Source organism: Procambarus clarkii, chromosome 79, assembly GCF_040958095.1.
Source record: "Procambarus clarkii isolate CNS0578487 chromosome 79, FALCON_Pclarkii_2.0, whole genome shotgun sequence".
NCBI lineage: Eukaryota > Metazoa > Arthropoda > Malacostraca > Decapoda > Cambaridae > Procambarus > Procambarus clarkii.
In genome coordinates this window covers 19,684,980-19,710,381 of record NC_091228.1, presented here as the reverse complement: position 1 = coordinate 19,710,381, position 25,402 = coordinate 19,684,980, and the positions used below count along the sequence as shown (strand labels likewise).

Below are 25,402 nucleotides of genomic sequence, written 5' to 3'. Positions count from 1 at the left end.
TGATCGTGAATCCCCTGCACGTCTGCGATGGTTCAAGATTTTGGCCTTTGGTTTCCAGTAGACTTTTGAGGGCTTATAAGGGCTGATGTAATTGGAATGTGTGGAACTCTCAGTTCTGGTAGCTACTGCAAGTCCCTGAGACCCTTTTCCCCAGAAAAAGGCATTCCATTACTTCAGTGCAAGTTTTCAGAACTTTCAAATGTAAGTAAATAGCGGTTATAATTTTCCTAAGTCATTCACAATTTAAAAAATATATTCTATAGAAGTGTTAGATATTAACCCTTAAATGGCGCATGGCTGTTGACATTTGACACCCACAGGCGCATACAAAAAATATATATTTTTTCTTCCTAACCTGTTAATTTGTATTCACTGATCATGGGAAAAATAATAAAAAAATCGTAAGTGGCATATATTGCCCGCTATAGGACGGGGAAGTCTGGCAAAAAACAGGCGCTGACTCAGCGTGAGTCCCAGGCGGTCTGTTGCTCACCAGCTGTCAGGCCTGAGTTGCCACAAAGAGATAATTACCTAATTATTTCAATGTCTCTGATTGATTTTTCATAGTTTTTTTGCTGTAATATTATTCAATAGTGTGTATTGTGATATATTTATATAATAAAATGAGTGAATCATCGCTGTACTCAAAAATATGGTGTACATATTGTTGGTTCAATTATGTTCATCAAATATAATACTTTGTCGGTTATTACATTATACGTACAGGTTATATATAAGTATCTGCATGTTTTGTTCACTATAACGAACCACTAAGTTGCTATTATGAGTCAAAAATTAACGAGGAGTGACCGCCACACACCAGCCAGCCACTCACTCCCTCCCTCAACACCTCACTTGCCCACATTCTCCTCCCACCATACTGTTTTTGCTTTTATTCACTATATACAAACGTTATATATAAGTATCTACATTCGTGTTCACCATAACGAACCACTAAGTTGGCATGCTGAGTGGCAGTGCCAGTGACAGCCCACCACTGGCTGCTACTTCCTCCCTCCCTCAAGTCACCTGACTCACTCACATTCTCCTTCCACAATACTGTTTTTGCTTTTATTCACTATATACACACACGTTATATATAAGTATCTACATTCGTGTTCACCATAACGAACCACTAAGTTGATATGCTGAGTGGCAGTGGCAGCCCGCCACTGGCTGCCACTCCCTCCCTCCCTCACCTCACCTGACTTGCCACCATTCACCACCCACCATACTGTTTTTGCTTCTATGTACAGACGTTATATATAAGTATTTACATGTTTTGTTCACCATAACTGTATATCTAAGCTTGTATGGTGAGTAAAGGCACAAAGACATAGCTACTCACACAGTCAGCTGGTGGCTGCCGCCCTCAAGGCCAGGCGCACTAATATTTCTCCTCCAACATTACTGTTTGTGGTGTTATTATGCTATATACACACATTATGTATAAGTATCTACCTGTTTTATTCACCATACTTGTACAAGTAAACTGGTATGGTGCCCAAAGACCATCGTGGTCACCAGTAAACAACATGATAAGTCGTGCAGACGACGCCACCGCACTCACCAAAATGGCGGCTCCCAACCTACTCCTCTCACTGTTTATACCCTCTATACACACGTTATATATAAGTATCTACATTTGTGTTCACCATAGCGAACCACTAAGCTGGTATGGTGAGTGCAGTCAATAAAAGGTGACCACACACAGTCAGAAGACAGCGCCACTACCCTCCCTCCCACTGCATTACTCCTCCCTCCTTGGAGCACAACGCTAAATATCACCACAATCCTGCTATTATCAGAACCCTGGTCAGTTTTATCACAGTCAGGGGTTTTCTGTAATAATATCATCACTACATCATAGCATGAACAAGTATATTATGGCATTTTTAGGTGATGTTGTGGTCACAAGCTGAACAGCAGTGCTGTGAGCTCATGCTGCGTGCGTCAGGCTTGGTAGCTTGCTCAATACTAAGCCCCCTAACACCCGAGAATTTGCCCCACGATTTTGTTTAAAAATGGCGTCTGTTTACAAGAGCCCTGATGAAGGTGTGGTGAACCCCCGTGTATCCGCGGGCCGTTTAAATCTTGCATAGTACTCCAAAGCATCATATGATGCGATGCACAATTTACTGAAAGTCGGTCAAAGCATCATATGATGCAATGCACAATTTAAGGTTAAAGGAGGCGGAAGATTTTCAGAATGAAATAATTGAAAGTAAGTTATGTGTTAGGAACTGATGATTGAATTTGCAAGAACATGCAGTAGAGTTCAACACTCAGGCGATCCTATAACAATATGTTATCACATTTCTAACAGGGAGGAATTGATGGAAGTGACTCTCCCGTGCCTCTAACAGCCTATGTGATGATTGCTCTCCTGGAGACCAATGACAAGTCATGCAGCCAGGCCGACTGTTTGGCTGCCCAGTGTCTACAAGCAGACTCCTCCTCTGACCCCTACGTTATGGCGCTCAAAGCCTATGCTTTCGCCTTGGCTAAGCTTCCTGAAGCCGAAGTAATTCTCCAGAAATTGCTGGAACAAGCTGTTGTGACAAAGAACTCCACTCACTGGGAGCTGCCCAAGGGACCAGGTATAGTCGGGGGAAGAAGGGAATAAGGTGTTACCTTCGTAAGTGCGTAAGCACTATATTTATTTTCTCTTTAACTTTACTTACGACTGAATAATCTTGCTGGTTGTACTGACAAGTAGTTATGGTTATAATTTTAGGCGAGCTTGATAGGCCTTAAATAGAGCTAAAATCCAAAACAAAATTGAGATGAATGTCATTCATTATTGTTTTATTAAATGCAACTCCTAGAATAATTTATATTTGAAAATAAACACAGGTAAATCAATATAAATATATCTAATCAAAGAACCCGTGTATTGTGGCTTGATATTTGCAGCCTAATCAAAATATTCACGTAATAAATTTTGTTCGGTTAAAAAGAAGTTTTAAATAGAATTTTAGTTTTAAGATGATTGTTTACAGCATTTGTTTTAATTTATTTTACATTTCATTCACGTAGACCATCAAAGCCTCGAACCAAATGCCACAAAAGCAGACAACTTTAGTTCTACCAACCAGGCTACAAGCACCACAACTGGTATCTGACTGAGAAACCAGCTGTCTCTCTGAGCTCCTCCCTTATTGTGGGTGCTCGTAGCTTGGTTGGTAGAACAAGTCTTCTGCTTTGTTGGTTCTGGGTTCGAGGCTCTGATGAGCAAAGCGAAAAAACATTATTATCTACGTGTCTTGTGGTCAGGGATATATTTTACCTGTGTCCAAATGATTGATATGTGTCATACAACAATTACGTATTGTATAATCAGGCAAGACGAAGGCTGTAGGGGTGGAAACAGCTGGCTACGCCATCATGGCCATGATGACCCTTGACCCTAAACAATACGAGCAGCAGGCTAGGAAGGTGGTCAAGTGGATCACGGCGCAGAGGAATGGCCAAGGAGGATTCTATTCCACACAGGTAGTATTCTCCTTCGTTACCCACATGCCTTGCCTATACATCCATCGTCGTTACCCAACATGTCTTGCCTATACAACCATCATTGTTACCCACGTGCCTTGCCTATACAACCATCATTGTTACCCAACATGTCTTGCCTATACAACCATCATTGTTACCCACATGTCTTGCCTATACAACCATCATTGTTACCCACATGTCTTGCCTATACAACCATCATTGTTACCCACATGTCTTGCCTATACAACCAACCATTTTATTGCATGGAAATTTAGCAGAATTTTGTTTACTTTCATGTTCTTTAGCAATTGAAGAACTCGTATAATTTCTTTTGAACAAAAGAAATGCTGATATGAAAGAAACTGACAAAGAAATATACACAAGTTGAGCACTGTGGAGCGGAAAAACATATTTCTGGGCTGTCCTCTATGTAGCACCCCAGTGTATTAAGTCCTTGTACCACAGAACCTCCAGTGTATTAAGACTTTGCACCACAGAACTCCCAGTGTATTAATTAAGTCCTTGTATCACAGAACCCCCAGTGTATTAAGCCCTTGTACCACAGAACTCCCTGTGTATTAAGTCCTTGTACCACAGAACTCCCTGTGTATTAAGTCCTTGTACCACAGAACTCCCATTGTATTAAGCCCTTGTACCACAGAACCCCCAGTGTATTAATCCCTAGTGCCACAGAACCCCCAGTGTATTAAGTCCTTATACCACAGAACCCCCAGTGTATGAAGTCCTTGTTCCACAGTCCCCGCGAGCTCCAGATGTTAAGGCGCAGTAGACGGCTGTCTGGTGTTGCTCCCTCGGTGGTGGTAGTGGCGGAGTCTGAGCCTTGCTTTTATTCTGTGGTTTCCTTCATGTGTTTTAGGGATGTGTTAGGATAAGTGGAAGCCACTGTTTTGTGCTGCTTTTCTGTCTTCTTCCCGTTATTTGTGTTTAGAGTTGGATTTGTAACCTTAAATAAGGAAATCAGGGGTTTGGTGTTACTGGCAGTGGGACTCGAGTGCTTCACTATAGTCTTGATGGTTGCCATGTTTCATGAGGGGCACCTTACATTCTGACCTGCCACCGGTAGTTGACTTTTGGAGTTCTTTATCCATGCTCTCCTCTTAAGTGGTGTAGGAAACTCGGTCGTTATTCACGTGTTGCCTGCCATGTTTTGTGAAATATATGATCTATTCTATGAGGGGGGACCTGCTGCATGGGTAACAGCTTCTCCTCCATATCTACCTACCCAGGCTTTGCGCCCTGGAGAGGACACTCCAGCTTCGCCTCACAGCGTCGAACCAACACGGGAAGCGACAGTCTACCGGTTTTAAGTCTTCTGCTCGATTGGCGAAGAGTGTGACGCCAGGGGTTGCTTCCGACGGTGGGAGGGGTCATCGCGCCCCACTGGGCAGCTACCGCCCGCCTCAAGCTGGGCAAACCCCAGCCAATAAGGTGTTGCCTCGCCACGGTCCGTTAACCTCACTGGGTGCGTGGGGTTTAGGGTGAAAACCGACAAGCGGCCCGACAACTTTGCACCAAGCAATACCAAACCAAAAAAGAAAATATCAACTGCCCTAAAGCTGGGCACATGGAACGTCAGGACACTGACACCAGGTTTCTCTGACGACCTGCAAGAAATCAATGACGCCCGAAAAACAGCAATTATCGACAGGGAGCTGAGCAAGCTGCAGATGGATATTGTTGCTCTCCAAGAGACCAGGCTCCCAGGATCAGGATCTGTGAGAGAGAGGACCTTCTCTTTCTTCTGGCAAGGAAAACCTCCAGATGAGACCAGAGAACATGGTGTGGGATTTGCCGTCAGGAATGCACTGTTGGGACACATTATGCCACCGATGGAGGAAACCGAACGAATTCTGTCTCTGCAACTGTACTCCCAAACAGGACCAGTCAATGTAATTAGTGCATATGCACCAACCCTGACTTCTCCAGCAGAGGCAAAGGAAAAATTCTACGATGACCTCAACAGAGTCATAGCGAGAATCCCTGTAAAGGAGCCACTGTTCATCCTCGGCGACTTCAATGCCAGAGTGGGTGCCGAGCACAACATTTGGCCCACTTGCCTGGGTCAATTCGGCATAGGAAGGATGAATGAGAACGGGCAACGTCTGCTAGAACTCTGCTGCCTTCATGGTCTTTGTGTCACCAACACGTTCTTCGGCACAAAGCCTCAACACCGAGTATCTTGGAGACACCCTAGATCCAAGCACTGGCACCAGCTTGACCTGATTCTTACCAGGCGTGCAAGTCTACCCAGCGTCAAGATTACGCGTAGCTACCAGAGTGCTGTCTGTGACACCGACCACTCCCTGGTATGTAGCAGGGTCAAGATGCAACCAAAGAAGATTCATCACTCGAAAAAGGCGGGCAGACCTCGCATCGACACCACCAAGATCCGCAACCAGGACAAGGTGGAAGATTTTGCACACGTGCTCGAGGAAGCTCTCCCTGGCCCAGCTGGGGTCACTGCCTGTAAAAGATGGGAGCACTTCAGAGACGCTGTGTTCAACGCTGCCATTTCCACCTTTGGCAAGAAGACCAGCAGGTCGGCAGACTGGTTCGAGGCTCACTCGGAAGAGATGACACCTGTAATCGAAGAGAAGAGAAACGCCTTGGCAGCCTACAAAGCCTGCCCAAGTCAGCGGAACTTACAGATCCTTCGGGCCGTCCGCTGCAAAGTGCAGCAGAGCGCCAGGCGATGTGCCAACAACTATTGGCTCCTGCTCTGCTCCCAGATACAGACTGCAGCGGATACAGGCAATGTAAGGGGAATGTATGGCGGCATCAAGCAGGCCCTCGGCCCAATCCAGAGGAAGACCGCTCCTCTGAAATCTGCCACTGACGAGGTGATTCAGGACCAGACACTGCAGCTGAAGCGCTGGGTCGAGCACTACTCTGAGCTATACGCCAGGGACAATGTGGTCACCGAAGATGCCCTGAGCGCCATTGAGTGTCTGCCTGTGTTAATGGAGCTCGACAGCGAACCGACCCTGGAAGAACTCAGCGATGCCCTAGACTCCCTTGCTTCTGGTAAAGCTTCTGGCAAAGATGGCATTCCTGCTGAGACCTTGAAGTGCTGCAGAGGTAGCCTGCTCATGGAGCTGCATGAAATTCTCTGCCTCTGCTGGGAAGAAGGAGAGGTGCCACAGGACATGAGGGATGCCAACATCGTCACACTGTATAAGAATAAAGGTGACAGGGGCGACTGCAACAACTACCGTGGAATCTCCCTCCTCAGTATTGTCGGAAAGCTGTTTGCTCGAGTCGCATTGAAGAGGCTCCAAGTACTTGCAGAGAGAGTCTATCCAGAATCACAATGCGGATTCAGAGCTGGCAGGTCCACCATCGACATGGTCTTTTCCCTCAGACAACTGCAGGAGAAATGCAGGGAACAGAAGCAGCCACTCTTTGTTGCCTTCATAGATCTGACGAAGGCCTTCGACCTCGTCAGCAGGGATGGCCTGTTCAAGATCCTCCCCAAGATCGGATGCCCACCCAGGCTCCTCAGCATCATCAGATCTTTCCATGAGAACATGAGGGGCACCGTGGTCTTTGATGGCCTAACATCAGACGCCTTTGACATCCGAAGTGGAGTAAAGCAGGGCTGCGTACTGGCTCCAACCCTATTCGGGATTTTCTTCGCAGTTATGCTGCGGCACGCCTTCGGATCTGTCACGGAAGGCATTTACCTCCGGACCAGGTCGGATGGAAAGCTCTTTAACCTCGCCAGGCTGAGAGCCAAGACAAAGGTTCGACTGAGGTGTCTGCGCGACTTCCTCTTTGCCGACGACGCAGCAGTCACTGCCCACTCAGCTGAAGACCTCCAACGGCTCATAACCCGCTTCAGCGAGACCTCTCAGGCTTTCGGACTCACCATCAGTCTGAAGAAAACACAAGTCATGGGACAAGGAGTGGATTCCCCACCTGACATCGGCATCTCTGATTCCAAACTGGAAGTCGTTCACGACTTCGTGTACCTGGGCTCCACAATCTCTGACTCCCTCTCTCTTGATACGGAGCTAAACAAACGCATCGGTAAGGCATCTACTACCATGTCCAAACTGACAAAGAGAGTGTGGGCCAACAATAAGCTAACTGAGTATACTAAGATTCAGGTTTACAGATCCTGTGTCCTGAGCACTCTCCTTTATGGCAGTGAGTCTTGGACACTCCGCGCCCGTCAGGAAAGACAGCTGAATGCCTACCACATGCGCTGCCTTAGACACATCTTGGACATCACCTGGCAGGACAAGGTGACAAGCAACAACGTCTTGGGGAGAGCAAGAATCACCAGCATGTACACAATGCTGAAACAGAGACGAATGCGCTGGCTCGGGCACGTTGTGCGAATGGGCGATGGCAGGATCCCCAAGGATCTCCTGTACGGAGAGCTGAGGCAGGGAAAGCGTCCAGCAGGCAAGCCCCAGCTACGGTACAAAGACGTATGCAAAAGGGACCTGAAAGCCATGGACGTCGATCTTGCTATATGGGAGACACTGGCTGCAGACCGTTCAGCCTGGAGGCAGTCTGTTCAACGAGGTCTCTCCAAGTTCGAGGAGTCACTTGCCAAGGAATCGGAGGCAAAGAGACAGAGAAGGAAAGCCGGTAACCAGGAAGACAGACCAGAATCGGACTTCGTTTGTGTTCGGTGTGGGATGGACTGCCACTCTCGGATTGGCCTCATCAGTCACACCAGACGCTGCACCAGGATTGACAACTAGGGCGCAACTCCATAGTCTCCCGAGACTAAAGGATGCCTACTATGATCTATTCTGAGGTTATCTTGAGATGATTTCGTTGCTTAGCGTCCCCGCTCCCCGGTCCTCAACCAGGCCTCCTTTTTGTTACACATCCCCAGGAAACAACCCGTAGCAGGTGTCTAACTCCCAGGCACCTATTTACTGCTAGGTAACAGGGGCATCTGGGTGATAGAAACATTTTGCCCATTTGTCTCCACCTCCACCGGGATCGAACCCGGAACCTCAGGACTACGAATCCGAAGTGCTGTCCACTCAGCTGTCAGGTGCCTGACAGGCATAATGGCGCCCTGACAGCTGGGCATGATGTAGGCATAAAGTTTATACCGAAGTAGTGTGAAAATGTTATACGACAATGAGTACTGGGAAGACGGGACACCACGAGTGTAACTCTTATCCTGGAACTACACTTAGATAATTATCCCGTCCACTGGCTGGTGTTCACTGTTACATGGATTTCTCGCTGAGTATACAGATAAAATATCAGCCCCTTCGACTCCTGTCTGGGTCCTCGCTTCAGGTGTGGGTGTTGCCTGTACCTGGGATGTCTCGTCACACACAGGCAGGACTAGCCTTGTTGCAGGTGGTGCTTCAGGTGTGTGTGTTGCCTGAACTCGGGACGTGACGGGCGCACCACATCTCCACACATGTCTAGAATAACTGTAAACAATACTAAAGAGGTCCCTCTCTTCTACTAATTAAATTTACATAATGGAGCGGTACTTGGGGATGTTGCAACATTGAGAAGTTTGCCGTGTTTTGTGAGTTGTGTTGCTGAGACAACACTAGCTCCTTGTCTTGATAGTATTTAGGTGGAAAATGTTTAAGGTTGACTGCAAAACATGTTTGTATGAACAAGATGGATATTACATTTGTGAAATTTGTCTGCATATTAAAAACGAATGGAACCTTAGCTAATTAAGAAATTAATATTGCTAACCAAATGTAAGAGTTAGGGTAGTTTGATGGTGACAACTGTGGGTTAGGTAATATGAGAAACAGAAGTACTTTGAGAATATCAGCATGAAGAGCGGATTGTGCGAAGCAAGTGGTTGACATTACACAATACTTGCACCTGTACATATATTACTTGTAATTGCTAAACGGAATTATGTTTACTGAAACTTTTCCAAATCTATGGTGTTGAATCTGGGACTAACACATAGGTACACAATGAAACATATTTTCAGTTAAAGGAAGCATCGTGAATGTTAGGGGAAAATCATAATTGAAAAATGTCTTTACTAACAGGACGTTTTGTGCCCATTATGCAGGATACGGTGGTGGCCCTCCAGGCGCTGGCACTGTACGAGACCCACTTGTACCAGGGACCTCTGAACGTGGTGGCAACGGTGACAGCTAGCGGCCTGGCACACCCCTTCACCGTCACCGACGACAACAAACTGCTGCAGCAGTTGGTAAAGCTGCCCACTGTTCCCACCAAGGTCTCCATCACTATGGAGGGCCAGGGATGTGCTGTCTTGCAGGTGAGCTTACTCTGTTAGTCTTTCTGTGTACGTGTGTTTGTGGCTGTGTGAGTGTATGTGTGTGTGCGTGTGTCTGTCGCTGTGTGAGTGTATGTGTGTGCATGTGTCTGTGTACGTGTGTCTGTGGCAGTGTGCGTATGTGTGTGCGTGTGTCTGTCGCTGTGTGAGTGTATGTGTGAGTGTGTCTGTGTACGTGTGTCTGTGGCTGTGTGTGCGTATGTGTGTGCGTGTGTCTGTCGCTGTGTGAGTACTCACCTAATTGTGCTTGCGGGGGTTGAGCTTTGAGCCTTTGGTCCCGCCTCTCAACTGTCAATCAACAGGTGTACAGATTCCTGAGCCTACTGGGCACTATCATATCTACACTTGAAACTGTGTATGGAGTCAGCCTCCACCACATCACTTCCTAGTGCATTCCATTTATTAACTACTCTGACACTGAAAAAATTCTTTCTAACGTCTCTGTGGCTCATCTGGGTACTAAGTTTCCACCTGTGTCCCTTTGTTCGTGTCCCACCCGTGCTGAAGAGTTTGTCTTTGTCCACCCTGTCAATTCCCCTGAGAATTTTGTAGGTGGTTATCATGTCTCCCTTTACTCTTCTGTTTTCCAGGGATGTGAGGTTGGCTCCTTTAGCCTTTCCTCGTAGCTCAATCCTCTCAGTTCCGGGACGAGCCTGGTGGCATACCGCTGAATCTTCTCTAACTTTGTCTTGTGTTTAACTAGGTATGGACTCCAGGTTGGAGCTGCATACTCCAGGATTGGTCTTACATAAGTGGTATACAGGGTTCTGAAAGATTCCTTACACAAGTTTCTGAAGGCAGTTCTTATGTTGGCCAGTCTAGCATATGCCGCTGATGATATTCTTTTGATATTGGCTTCTGGGGACAGGTTCGGTGTGATATCAACCCCCAGATCCTTCTCTCTATTTGACTCTTGCAGGATTTCCCCTTCCAGATGATACCTTGTGTTCAGCCTCCTGCTCCCTTCGCCTAATTTCATCACCTTACACTTTCCCGAGTTGAACTTTAGCAGCCATTTTCTAGACCCTTCCTCCAGTTTATCCAGGGCATCCTGTAGTCTCTGTCTATCTTCATCCGTCTTGATTCTTCTCATAATTTTTGCATCATCAGCAAACATCGAGAGGAATGAGTCTATACCCTCTGGAAGATCGTTCACATATATTAGAAACAGGATGGGTCCAAGTACTGAGCCCTGTGGGACTCCGCTGGTGACATCTCGCCACTCTGATGTCTCCCCCCTCACCGTTACTCGCTGTTTCCCGTTGCTTAAGTACTCCCTTATCCACTGGAGCACCTTCCCTTTTACTCCTGCCTGTTGCTCCAACTTTTTTAACAGCCTTTTATGGGGTACTGTGTCAAAGGCTTTTTGGCAATCCAGGAAAATGCAGTCGGCCCGCCCTTCTCTTTCCTGCCTAATTTTCGTTGCCTGGTCATAAAATTCTATTAAACCTGTGAGGCACGATTTACCATCTCTGAACCCATGTTGGTGGTGCGTTACAAAGTTATTTCCCTCCAGATGCTCTACGAGCCTTTTCCTCACGATCTTCTCCAGCACCTTGCATGGTATACAAGTTAAGGAAACTGGCCTGTATTTCAGTGCCTCTTGCCTGTCACCCTTTTTGTATATTGGGACCACGTTAGCTGTCTTCCAACTTTCTGGTAAGTCTCCTGTTTCCAGTGACCTGTTATTCACCATAGAGAGTGGCACACTTAGTGCTTCTGCACCTTCCTTTAGTATCCATGGTGAGATTCTATCAAGCCCAACATTCTTTTTCACATCCAGCTCCAGCAGACACCTTTTGATCTCATCACTGGTGAGGTCAAATTCCTCCAAGGTTGCTTGGTTTGCCGCCTCCGAGTGTATGTGTGTGCGTGTACTCACCTATTTGTGCTTGCGGGATCGAGCATTGACTCTTGGATCCCGCTTTTCGAGCCATCGGTTGTTTACACCAATGATTCCTGTCCAATTTCCCTTTCATACCTAATTTTAAAAGTATGAATAGAGTTTGCTTCCACAACCTGTTCCCCAAGTGCATTCCATTTTTCCACTACTCTCACGCTAAAAGAAAACTTCCTAACATCTCTGTGACTCATCTGAGTTTCCAGTTTCCACCCATGTCCCCTTGTTCTGTTATTATTACGTGTGAACATTTCATCTATTTCCACTTTGTCAATTCCCCTGAGTATTTTATATGTTCCTATCATATCTCCTCTTTCCCTTCTTTTCTCTTGTGTCATAAGGTTCAGTTCCCTCAGACGCTCTTCATATCCCATCCCTCGTAACTCTGGAACAAACCTCGTCGCAAACCTTTGAATTTTCTCCAGTTTCCTTATGTGTTTCTTCAGGTGGGGGCTCCATGATGGCGCGACATACTCTAAGACTGGTCTCACGTAGGCAGTGTAAAGCGCCCTAAAAGCCTCCTCACTTAGGTTTCTGAATGAAGTTCTAATTTTCGCCAGTGTAGAGTACGCTGCTGTCTTTATCCTATTTATATGTGCCTCAGGAGTTAGATTAGGTGTCACATCCACTCCCAGGTCTCTTTCTCGAATCGTTACAGGTAGGCAGTTCTCCTTCATTGTGTACTGTTCCTTTGGTCGCCTATCACCTGATCCCATTTCCATAACTTTACATTTACTAGTGTTGAACTCCAGTAGCCATTTCCCTGCCTATTTCTGCAACCTGTTTAAGTTCTCTTGGAGGATCCTACAATCCTCATCTGTCACAACTCTTCTCATTAATTATGCGTCATCCGCAAACATAGGCATGAAGGATTCCACTCCTGTAAACATATCATTTACGTAAATTAGAAAGACGATTGGGCCCAGCACCGATCCTTGAGGTACTCCACTCGTTACTGTTCGCCAGTCCGACTTCTCACCCCTTACCATTACCCTTTGGCTCCTTCCTGTTAGGTAGTTCTTCACCCATGCTAGGGCCTTTCCGCTTACTCCTGCCTGCCTCTCAAGTTTGTGTAGCAGTCTCATGTGCGGTACTGTATCAAAGGCCTTTTGACAGTCAAGAAATATGCAGTCTGCCCAGCCTTCTCTGTACTGCCTTATCCTTGTTACTTTGTCATAGAATTCTAAAAGGTTTGTTAGGCATAATTTACCTGTCCAGAACCCATGTTGGTGCTTGTTTACAAACCCAATGCTCTCCAGGTGCTCAACAAGTCTTAGCCTAATTATTCTTTCAAGTATTTTGCAGGGGATGCTTGTAAGTGATAGTGTGTCTCTGTACATGTGTCTGTGGCTGTGTGTGAGTATGTGTGTGCATGTGTCTGTCGCTGTGTGTGCGTAAATCTGTCGCTGTGAGAGTGAATGTCTGTGCGTGTGTCTGTCGCTCTGTGTGCGTATGTCTGTGGCTGCGTGTGTGTATTCACCTAGTTGTGTTTGCGGGGGATGAGCTCTGCTCTTTCGGCCCACCTCTCAACTGTCAATCAATCAACTGTTACAAACGACTAATTTTATCACACACACACACACACACACACACACACACACACACACACACACACACACACACACACACACACACACACACACACACACACACACACACACACACACACACACACGCACACACACACACACACATGGGGGCCTCGTAGCCTGGTGGATAGCGCGCAGGACTCGTAATTCTGTGGCGCGGGTTCGATTCCCGCACGAGGCAGAAACAAATGGGCAAAGTTTCTTTCACCCTAAGTGCCCCTGTTACCTAGCAGTAAATAGGTACCTGGGAGTTAGTCAGCTGTCACGGGTTGCTTCCTGGGGTGTGTGTGTGTGTGTGGTGTGGGGAAAAAAAAAAAAGTAGTTAGTAAACAGTTGATTGACAGTTGAGAGGTGGGCCGAAAGAGCAAAGCTCAACCCCCGCAAAAACACAACTAGTAAACACACACACACACATACACACACACACACACACACACACACACACACACATACACACACACACACACACACACACACACACACACACACACACACACACACACACACACACACACACACACACACACACACACACACACACACACCTTGGATAGATTCGAAATTACAAGAGATGAGGTCAAGAAGCACCTATTGGAGCTGGATGTGAGAAAAGCTGTTGGGCCGGACGGAATCTCACCATGGGTTTTGAAAGAGTGTGCAGGAGCACTTTGCTTGCCACTCTCCATAGTGTATAGTAGGTCACTGGAAACAGGGGACCTACCAGAAATATGGAAGATTGCTAATGTAGTACCAATATACAAAAAGGATGACAGACAAGAGGCACTGAACTACAGGCCAGTGTCCTTAACTTGTATACCATGCAAGGTGATGGAGAAGATTGTGAGAAAAAACCTAGTAACACATCTGAGAGAAGAGACTTTGTGACAACCCATCAACATGGGTTCAGGTTCAATCTTGCCTTACAGGCTTGATAGAATTCTACGATCAGGTGACAAAGATTAAGCAAGATAGAGAAGGATGGGCGGACTGCATTTTTTTGGACTGTCGGAAAGCCTTTGACACAGTACCCCATAAAAGGTCGATGCATAAGCTGGAGAAACAGGCAGGAGTAACTGGTAGGGCGCTCCAGTGGATAAGGGAGTACCTAAGCAATAGGAAGCAGAGAGTTACAGTGAGGGGCGAGACCTCAGAATGGCGTGAAGTCACCAGTGGAGTCCCGCAGGGCTCTGTACTTGGACCTATCCTGTTTCTGATATACGTAAATGATCTCCCAGAGGGTATAGACTCATTCCTCTCAATGTTTGCTGACGACGCCAAAATTTTGAGAAGGATTAAGACAGAGGAGGACAGCTTGAGGCTTCAAGAAGACCTGGACAAGCTGCAGGAATGGTCGAACAAATGGCTGTTAGAGTTTAATCCAAGCAAATGTAATGTAATGAAGATAGGGGTAGGAAGCAGGAGATCAGATACAAGGTACCATTTGGGAGATGAAATACTTCAAGAGTCAGAGAGAGAGAGAAAGACCTGGGGGTTGATATCACGCCAGACCTGTCCCCTGAAGCTCATATTAAGAGTATAACATCAGCAGCATATGCCAGGTTGGCTAACATTAGAACGGCCTTTAGGAACTTGTGTAAGGAATCTTTCAGAACATTATATTCCACATATGTCACACCAATCCTGGAGTTTGCGGCTCCAGCATGGAGTCCATATCTAGTGAAGCATAAGACTAAAGTGGAAAAGGTTCAAAGGTTTGCCACCAGACCAGTACCCGAGCTGAGAGGTATGAGCTACGAGGAGAGACTCCAGGAATTAAACCTCAATTCGTTGGAAGACGGAAGAGTTAGGGGGGACATGATCACCACATTCAAGATTCTCAAGGGAATCGACAGGGTTGATAAAGACAGGCTATTTAACACACGGGGCACAGGCACTAGGGGACACAGGTGAAAACTGAGTGCCCAAATGAGCCACAGAGATATTAGAAAGAACTTTTTTAGTGTCAGAGTTGTTGACAAATGGAATGCATTAAGAAGCGATGTGGTGGAGGCTGACTCCATTCACAGTTTCATGTGTAGATATGATAGAGCCCAATAGGCTTAGGAACCTGTACACTTGTTGATTGACAGTTGAGAAGTGGAACCAAAGAGCCAGAGCTCAACCCCCGCAAACACAACTAGGTGAGTAAAATTAGGTGAGTACAAACACAAACACACACACACACACACACACACACACACACAGGAAGCAGTCCGTAGCAGCTGTCTAACTCCCAGGTACCTATTTACTGCTAGGTAACAGGTGAATCAGGGTGAAAGAAACTTTGCCATTTGTTTCTGCCATCACTGGGGATCGAACCCGGACTATAGAATTACGAGTCCAGAGCGCTGTCTACTCAGCTATCAGGCCCCCGCGATAGATGTACTCACCTAATTGTGCTTACGGGGGTTGAGCTTTGGTTCTTCGGTCCCGCCTCTCAACCGTCAGTCAACTGGTGTACAGATTCCTGAGCCTACTGGGCTCTATCATATCTACATTTGAAACTGTGTATGGAGTCAGCCTCCACCACATCACTGCCTAATGCATTTTATTTACTAACTACTCTGACACTGAAAAAGTTCTTTCTAATGTCTCTGTGGCTCATTTGGGTACTCAGCTTCCACCTGTGTCCCCTTGTGCGTGCACCATCCCATGTTAAATAATCTATCTCTGTCTACCCGGTCAATTCCCCTTAGAATCTTGTATGTGGTGATCATGTCTCCCCGAGCTCTTCTGTCTTCCAGCGACGTGAGGTGCAGTTCCCTCAGCCTTTCCTCGTAACTCATGCCTCTTAGTTCTCGGATTAGTCTAGTGACATACCTCTGAACTTTTTCCAGTTTCATCCAAGGTACATGCTTCATGCTGGAGCCGCATACTTCAGGATTGGTCTTACATATGTAGTATACAAGGTTCTGAAAGAGTCCTTACACAAGTTTCTGAAGGCAGTTCTGATGTTAGCCAGCCTCGCATACGCTGCCGATGTTATTCTTTTGATGTGGACTTCAGGAGACAGAGTTGGTGTGATATCAACTCCTAGATCTTTCTGTCCGTTTCATGAAGGACTTCATCTCCCATTCTGTATCATGTGTCTGGTCTTCTATTTCCTCCCCCTAGTTTCATTACCTTACATTTACCTGGGTTGAAGTGTATGTGGTTGTGTGTGTATATGTCTGTGATTGGGTGTGCGTATGTCTTTGGCTGTGTGTGCGTGTGTATGTGCATGTGTGTACTCACCTATTTATACTCACCTACTTGTACTCACCTGTTTGTGCTCACCTATTTGTGCCTGCAGGATCGAGTATTGACTCTTGGATCCCGCCTTTCTAGCCATCGGTTGTTTACAGCAATGACTTCTGTCCCATTTCCCTATCATACCTAATGTTAAAATTATGAATACAGTTTGCTTCCACAACCTGCTCCTTAAGTACATTCCATTTTCCCACTACTCTCACACTAAATGTATACTTCCTAACATCTCTGTGACTCATCTGATTTTCCAGCTTCCACCCATGTCCCCTCGTTCTGTAACTATTACGTGGGAACGTTTCATCTATTTCCACTTTGTCAATTCCCCTAAGTATTTTCTACGTTCCTATCGTATCCCCCTTCTCCCTTCTTTTTTCTAGTGTCGTAAGGCTCAGTTCCTTAAGGCGCTCTTCATACCCCATTCCTCTTAACGCTGGGACGAGCATCGTCGCAAACTTCCAGTTTCCTTACGTGTTTCTTCAGGTGGGGACTCCATGATGGCATAGCATACTCTAAGATTGGTCTCACGTACCAATGGGGCGCCTGACAGCTGGGTGGACTTCGCTTCGGATTCGTAGTCCTGAGGTTCCGGGTTCGATCCCCGGTGGAGGCAGCGACAAATGGGCAAAAAGTTTCTTTCAGCCTGATGCCCCCCGTTACCTAGCAGTGAATAGGTACCTGGGTGTTAGACAGCTGCTACGGGCTGCTTCCTGGGGGTGGAGGCCTGGTCGAGGACCGGGCCGCGGGGACACTAAGCCCTGAAATCATCTCAAGATAACCTCAAGATAATGTAGGCAGTGTAAAGTGTCCTAAAAGCCTTCTCGCTTAGCTTTCTGAATGATGTTCTAACTTTTGCCAGTGTAGAGTACGCTGCTGTCATATGGGTGTGCATATGTCTTTGGTTGCGTGTGCGTATGTCTGTGGCTGTGTGCTCACAGCGATAGATATATGGGGAAATGGGAGAGCATAAAAGCTCACTCTTCTGTTGTGGAAATACTCCCGACATTGAACCTCTTTTAACGATCTGCCGTGGTCTAGAGGTAGAGTGCTGGTCATGTCAAGGTGCGCAAACACCTGGCTTTCCAAGGTTCGAGTCCGTTCACAGAAAAGTGAGCTCTTTGTGTTTCATTACCCTCATTAATGAATCCCTCCCTTGCTCCTAACTAATTTTCAGGTCTTAAACCTCTGCATTAGTGCCTCACTCCTAACTCATTCTACTTCCTTGCCACCAGCACTGATACAAGCAACGGGTTGGTTCCCATTTCCGGCCTTGATATCATTCATATTGTTTACAATATCCTCTATTCCTGCTCCCGGATATCAAGACCATAACTTGTTCCCTCCATCCCGGGCACAAAATGTTCTACCCAAATACCTCACCTGGGAATCACCCACAACCAAAATTCCCTTCCTTCCTTCACCGGCGCTCCCTCCGTTGACTTACTTTTCGGGTGAACTGCGGGCTTCCTACGGGATATTAGAATGACCTTACTTTAATCCCTCTCCTTCTATGCAATATTTCTTCCTCTTTATCCTACAGCTTTGATCGTTTTCTTGTGTAAATCATTACTTAATGTTTAACTTAAAATCATCTACCTCTCCTGCTTTATAGCAGGGACCGTTTACGAACCGTTCTGCTGGAACGGTTCAGCAGGAATATACTTTGACCAACTAGCCACTGCAATTAGTAATTTTGTACAAATTAACTGGTTAAGTGGTAATCAATGAGCAAATTAATAAACAAACATTGAAGATATTAAAGTCCCCAGGGCCAGAATAGTGTTTGCCAGAGCTTGTAAAAGAGCTTGCAGAGCCCCTATCTTGCTTATTGAATAAATGGTTAGAGTCTAGCAGAGTTCAGGAGCCGGGGAGGGTTGCTTATGTAGTTCTCATATTCAAGAATGGAAATAGATTTCTTGCAATGGACATTGCAAGAGATCATTGTCCAATTTGCTTAATATTCATTGTAGGTACATTGCTTGAACTGATAGTCACAAAATTCATTTGTGTGTCCTTAAAAACATAGATTAATAAATGAAACACAATGTAGTTTCACTAAGAACAGACCATGTTTCGCTAAATTACTTTCACTCTTGTCTTGTTTATTTTAAGCAGTTTATTACAAAGAATATCTGGGGGGGGGGTCATGATTAGTAGAAATTTAAAGCCAAACAATTTGTATATAAATGTATGATTTATGCAGTACAGTTTTGGTCATCATACTTTAGGATTAACATCAATTCACTAGTTCAGTGACGTTCAGCGAAGGATAACTAAGTTTATCCCACAAACTAGAAACATTCCATATTAAGAAAGGTTGAGAAACTTAGTTTACATTCGGTAGAAAAGTGAAGAGTTAAGAGTGACATAAATGAATGGGCGTAACAAGGAGGATTGTAATAAGCTATTAAATATATCAACGCAAAATAGAACACGAAATAATGGATATAAATTGAATGGGTTTAAATTCATAAAAGACCTGGGTAAATACTAGTTTGAAAACAGAGTTGTTGATTTGTGGAACAAATTACGAGGTTACATAATAAACGTGGGATCCCTTGATGGTTTCAAGCGTAGGATAGACATAGATAGAAGAGGTTGGGTGGATATAAACAGGAGCTGCCACGAGTAAGGCAATAGTCCTTCTGCAGCGTCCTTAATTCTTGTTCTCATGTTCATAAAGGTGGTATTGACTGCCAGCTTCTCATGGTGGAAGTTGGCGAGTATGAGGCCAAAGGTTCATAAAGGTGGTATTGACTGCCAGCTTCTCATGGTGGAAGTTGGCGAGTATGAGGCCAAAGGTTCATAAAGGTGGTATTGACTGCCAGCTTCTCATGGTGGAAGTTGGCGAGTATGAGGCCAAAGGTTCATAAAGGTGGTATTGACTGCCAGCTTCTCATGGTGGAAGTTGGTGTGTATGAGGCCAAAGGTTCATAAAGGTGGTATTGACTGCCAGCTTCTCATGGTGGAAGTTGGCGAGTATGAGGCCAAAGGTTCATAAAGGTGGTATTGACTGCCAGCTTCTCATGGTGGAAGTTGGCGTGTATGAGGCCAAAGGTTCATAAAGGTGGTATTGACTGCCAGCTTCTCATGGTGGAAGTTGGTGTGTATGAGGCCAAAGGTTCATAAAGGTGGTATTGACTGCCAGCTTCTCATGGTGAAAGTTGGTGTGTATGAGGCCAAAGGTTCATAAAGGTGGTATTGACTGCCAGCTTCTCATGGTGGAAGTTAGCGTGTATGAGGCCAAAGGTTCATAAAGGTGGTATTGACTGTCAGCTTCTCATGGTGGAAGTTGGTGTGTATGAGGCCAAAGGTTCATAAAGGTGGTATTGACTGCCAGCTTCTCATGGTGGAAGTTAGCGTGTATGAGGCCAAAGGTTCATAAAGGTGGTATTGACTGCCAGCTTCTCATGGTGGAAGTTGGCGAGTATGAGGCCAAAGGTTCATAAAGGTGGTATTGACTGCCAGCTTCTCATGGTGGAAGTTGGTGTGTATGAGGCCAAAGGTTCATAAAGGTGGTATTGACTGCCAGCTTCTCATGGTGGAAGTTAGCGTGTATGAGGCCAAAGGTTCATAAAGGTGGTATTGACTGCCAGCTTCTCATGGTGGAAGTTGGCGAGTATGAGGCCAAAGGTTCATAAAGGTGGTATTGACTGCCAGCTTCTCATGGTGGAAGTTGGCGAGTATGAGGCCAAAGGTTCATAAAGGTGGTATTGACTGCCAGCTTCTCATGGTAGAAGTTGGCGAGTATGAGGCCAAAGGCAAGCCAAGTAATGAGCTGCGATATTGTAACAATTGACTTGCAGGCTTAGTGCATTCTGATAATTATTGCATTAACAATTTGTTTCAGGCTGTTCTGCGGTACAACATTCCTGAGGCTGAGGCGAGTGACGCCTTCGACATGACCGTCAACACAAACACCGTGCCGGATGAGAAGTGCGTCACCAAGCGCATCACTGTGTGCGCCTCCTACCGCCTCCCGGACGGCAAGTCCAATATGGCCGTCATTGAGGTCAATCTCATTTCCGGTTACATCCCAGAGAAAGATGATCTGAAGGAACTTCTTAAAAAGGATAAAAATATAAAGCGATATGATGTAGATGGCAGCAAGATAGCTTTCTATATTGAAGAATTAACTGCTAAAGCCACTTGTGCAAACTTCCGTGTAATAAGAGACATAGATGTGGAGGAGGTCAAGCCCGGCACAGTGCGTCTCTATGACTACTATCAGCCAGAGTTCCAGATCTCAAAGGTCAGTCCATCGTTCTGGGTTGTCTTTCCTTCCTCATCTTTCCTCAACAACAAAATGCTATTTTTTATTCTGCTAAATATTTAAAACTAAAATATAAAAAATGAAATTAAATGAATTGACTTTCCGATAGAATATATTTTTTGTAATAATTAAATTTGTCTTATTTAAAATGTATTGCATCACATTTTTATTACTGGAATAGTTTCCAGTTTCAGTACAAATTGATTTTGCTCTGTAGCTTTTGAACTATTTGTGTTCTTTCATAGCACTCCTACGTTATAGCTAGACCGAAATTGTACTTACAGATCTCTTAGAGCTTATGTATAATTATGGGTTGAATGCAACGAAATGGCCCTTTTTGGGCGGCCTAAATAGCTGGCCAGGCCCCGGCACTACTGACCCGTCACACCTCTGGACTTGTTCCCACCCACCCAGACACAGGAAAATAATCTGGTGGGCTCATAGTGGCGAGAGGGATCCTAGAGCAACCTCATAATCGGTAAATACTGCCCAGGAAGTACTTGTGAACAGAGACAAATTGAGTGTCATTATGAGAGAGAACAGAAAAGAAGGGAAGAAGTAGGTTGCTGAATGCCAACATACTACGAGCCGCCTTAAAGCAGCCCCGAACAACACAGGGAACAACTACAGGAACAGGGAGCAAACGAGGCCGCCCAAACAAGCGAATTTCATGACTTTAAATGTTTGATTTCTGGGCTGGTCTTCGGTAGCTTTCCGGAGCAAATACCCAACAACGCCTTACAAATACAAATATTTATTCAGGTAAAGTACATACATACAGGGTGAGATACAAAAGTTGATGGATTTATAGATAGAGCTAGTACATGCCATGCCTAAAGCCACAATTACGCAAAGCGTTTCGGGCAGACTTAGTGACGAAAACCAACTTTGAACTGCAAGAGAGAGAAATAAAGAAGCACAAAGATGAAAGGCTGGCCAGTGAGGGGTGAGAGGCCGGGACCACAGAGCTTGGGGGGACGAACAGCTGATAAAGGTATCCCAGCTCCACAGACAAGGCGAGGGACTAGCAATATGCAACAGATAACGAGCAGCCAACACTGTTATAGCGTCTTCAACCCACAGCTCGAAAGTGTACAGCACACAGCTCTAAATATCTTACTATCACACCTAGATAGCGGCTTGTATGAGGGAAAGATCACAACACTGTCTGCAGGTATCAGTATAGTAGAGGACAAGGTCACCTGACACAACCTGACCTATACCCAACATGTAAACATTAGCGCATTAAAAAGTGTGACTGTTATTCTCAAGGACCGACAGACCGTCGCCACACAATTCCTGAACTGACTCTAATTGTTTCAGTGAATATCGTAATAAAACAATTTATGGTGTTTCACCCCCACAAAGGGAAAGAGGATGAGTAGAGATGTCCTCTATTGAAACCCTAGCACCCCTCCTCCACACATAAGGGAGGAAGGATGGGTACAAAGGCCCTTTATAAAAACCTTGACCCCCCTCCAACAAAAGTTGGGGTGGGGGGGGTTGATGGGAAACCATCTTGATGGGGTTTGATGATGGGAAAGTTTGATTCGATAGGAAAGGAACTCCCATCGTTTCACAAACACAATGGACGAACTCAGAAGAAGGGACTAGGCTTCCACAATACCGTCACTTACCCCCACAAGGATCCACCGCTAATATGTCAGAAACAGCAGAAGTCTGAGGCCAAAGTTGTTTAATAACCCTTATCAAAGGCGGTGGCAGAGGCAAGTAAAGATGCCAGCCGATCTCCCAGCCCCAGACAGTAAAACTAAGAATTTAACTCAAGTCGTTATACCAAAACCTCAGTATTCTCAAAAAAGAGGAGGCTCGCCTCCCACAGTGTTGGCCACTATTGAAGACCTGGAAAAGCCGAAACCTTGAGGTGTCTGGATGGAGTACAGAAAGTGTCTGATGCTGTCATCCTGGAGGGCGGCTCAGCCAACATAGGCAAATAGCAACAGCAAATTTTGCTTTCCTGAAAGCTGCAAGCAGCGTTAACCGAGTTAATTCTGCTTGCATTAACGAATCAAATGATACAGAAAATCCCAAAACATACAAAACATTATTATGAAAAATGTTTGGTTAACCAGCCACCCAATCCCAATGGGAACTATATGGGTGATTCATTAATAAACGTCCAGACGCACCGGACACAAGGGGAGCGTGGGCCAACTCAAGAAAGTACAAACGAGGAAAAAGTAGACGGTGCCACTGATATCAATCCCACGAATCCATATCGTCCACTAAAGTGGAATCGTATAAACGAGCAAGATAAATCGTTACACAGGGCACGACGAAGCACGAATATACTGAAAACAAAACAAAATATGCACACAAGGCACACCTACCTGACTTGTGGTCACTTAATGGAACAACGTCCTGCTCTCTCTTGTCCAAACTGCGTTGTCCATGTCCAGCCTTAAACCTCCTTGTCGATTGCCCTGATTTTCTGGCTGTTCGTGTGTCTTCCTTTCCTAATCTCTCTAGGAGTCGTTGTCTCTGATTACTATCCTTGGCAAATTCCATACCTTTGATATCATTCACCTTAGGCCCCCTCTGTTCTTGTATTGGCATTTTGAGTGATATCATGCTCCGTTTGAAAATCTTGCGACACAGACGGTGCTACATTGACTTCTGCCTTGGCGCCTTCTTTGATAATTACTTGTGTGCACAAGGACCTTTAGAATCTCCCCTCCGGGGAGACACCGGGGCAACTGATGCCCTCACTATAGGGCGATAGCTCTGCTGCAGAAACAGGAAACAAGCCGATGTCAGGAAAGATAAATCTGAAATACATTCAGGGTATTACCCGTCTTCTCTCTTCTTAACTGAACTAAAATCGTGAAAAGTAATGACAAATAAAACTAAGGAAGCTACCTGCCCCCCACCCCATAAGATAAAGACAATATATGTCCCAAGTAACGTTAACTTCTCCTATGTTAGACAACAATGATGGTCTTTACAAAAGAGCGTCTTTTGGCCAGCCATGTGAGTCAGCCGGACTCGCAAGTGAAACAAACACTAAGCTGACTTTAGCTGCCATTTGGTGATGCTCTTCGATACTAATGCAAGTTATCTTGACATTGGCAAATTACCGTACTCTTCTTCCATCGTTTTTCCCTTATCAAGGTATGTAGTTTGTTTTGCTGATTGTCTAATTTACTATACTCTCTGAAAACTCTGGTGCAGTGAGGAGTTTGTAAAAAATGGTAGACGTTGCTGTGAAAGGTGAGAAGCAATAGGTGAAAGAGGTGCAACTGGTTCAGGAGACTCAACTTTATTATTTATATGGTCGTAGTTTACCACAACCAAAATAATAATATATATTTTTTTCTCTCATTGCAGAGCTACACGCTTCCTCCTCCAACTGAGTGCCGCTAGGACATACACTTCTGATAGTATTCCTAGTATACTAAAATGATGCTAGGATCAATAGCTTGTGCTGGGATAACAGCTGATGCTAGGACTGACATTCATTCATAAATGTCTAGAAGATTCCAACGTTGCAAAAGTGGTGGACTCTGTTAACGAACACATCCGACTTCATCCTACAGTTATCATCTCTCCGTTATTATCTGTTTGCCTTGCAATAATGTTTGCCTATAATTTTATTACCAATCAAAAGGGACATCTGCCAGTTACTTGTGTATGTATTATCTCGTGTCCTTTTTGGTTATTGTGCATTTTAATTTTCCATCGTTAATTAAAAGTCTGTTTACACGTGCGTATATCAGCAGTATCAGTTGTGTGTATTCTGAGTGAGAGTAAACATGTGCCTTATTGTTTGCAACTGGAACAATTAAACAGTTTTTGTCAAAAAATAGTATAATCCTTCTCCGGAAACGCCATTTATTGTACATAACTCCTCTAGTTTTTGGCAACCACGGCAAGTCTTTCCATTTGCTCCGATCCTGTGCTGTCTTAACCCTTTGCAGGTATAAGACTAAATATTTGTTGCAGCCTAAATCGAGAATATTGAGATTTGTAGTTTTGTCACTGACCTATAGAGAGAAACCTGGTGTTTCCATCTGTACCAGTGAACTTAATCCTACTTGGAACTTTAGTCGAAATAGTTGATGAAGAGGTGTTGTAATTTTAGAGTAAGAGGTACAGATTTTTGGTCAAGTCAAGACTAACGTCTCTAATTAAACTAATTCTTAAAGTATAGTCTCCACAAGGTATAGTGGTTCAACCATACAAGTTCATTGCCTTGTATGGTTAGTTTATTTTAATAATCCATTGTGTCGGGGACAGACAGCCAGAGTATATTTATTCATTGGCATATTTTGCCAATATATTATACATTGGTATATTTATACATCCGATGTATATATTTATACATCGGCCCCCCCTTCACCCCAGGGTCGAACAACTGACCCTCCCCAGGATGCGGTGAACAGGTGCATTAGGTGATTCTCGGAGTTCCCGATTGTGAGTCGGGAACGAACCCGACTGTACTACGAAGACCCTAAAGTCTGTATTAGGTAAATCATCATAATATATTATACTCGAGTGGTATTTTTGCGTATTATGATTGCGCAAAAATGTGACTGGACACATTGGATTGGGAGGTGATTGGACACGGTTTGAAGTGGAGTTTTTATATAGAAATGGACGTA

At 45.1% G+C, this 25,402-nt stretch overlaps 1 protein-coding gene across 2 annotated transcripts in view; it reads left to right on the top strand.

Moving 5' to 3' along the window:
* LOC123751953 (alpha-2-macroglobulin-like) overlaps nucleotides 1–24,503 on the top strand; it is a 193,965-nt gene extending 169,462 nt beyond the window's left edge. For both annotated transcript variants that reach the window (XM_069314573.1, XM_069314572.1), the window contains exons 23-27: nucleotides 2,327–2,600; nucleotides 3,344–3,495; nucleotides 9,542–9,754; nucleotides 20,358–20,759; nucleotides 24,129–24,503. In XM_069314573.1, coding sequence (XP_069170674.1) covers nucleotides 2,327–2,600; nucleotides 3,344–3,495; nucleotides 9,542–9,754; nucleotides 20,358–20,759; nucleotides 24,129–24,164 — 1,077 coding nt within the window. In that variant the 3' untranslated portion in view covers nucleotides 24,165–24,503. The remainder of the gene's footprint in view (nucleotides 1–2,326; nucleotides 2,601–3,343; nucleotides 3,496–9,541; nucleotides 9,755–20,357; nucleotides 20,760–24,128) is intronic.
* The last annotated feature ends 899 nt before the right edge of the window (nucleotides 24,504–25,402 follow it).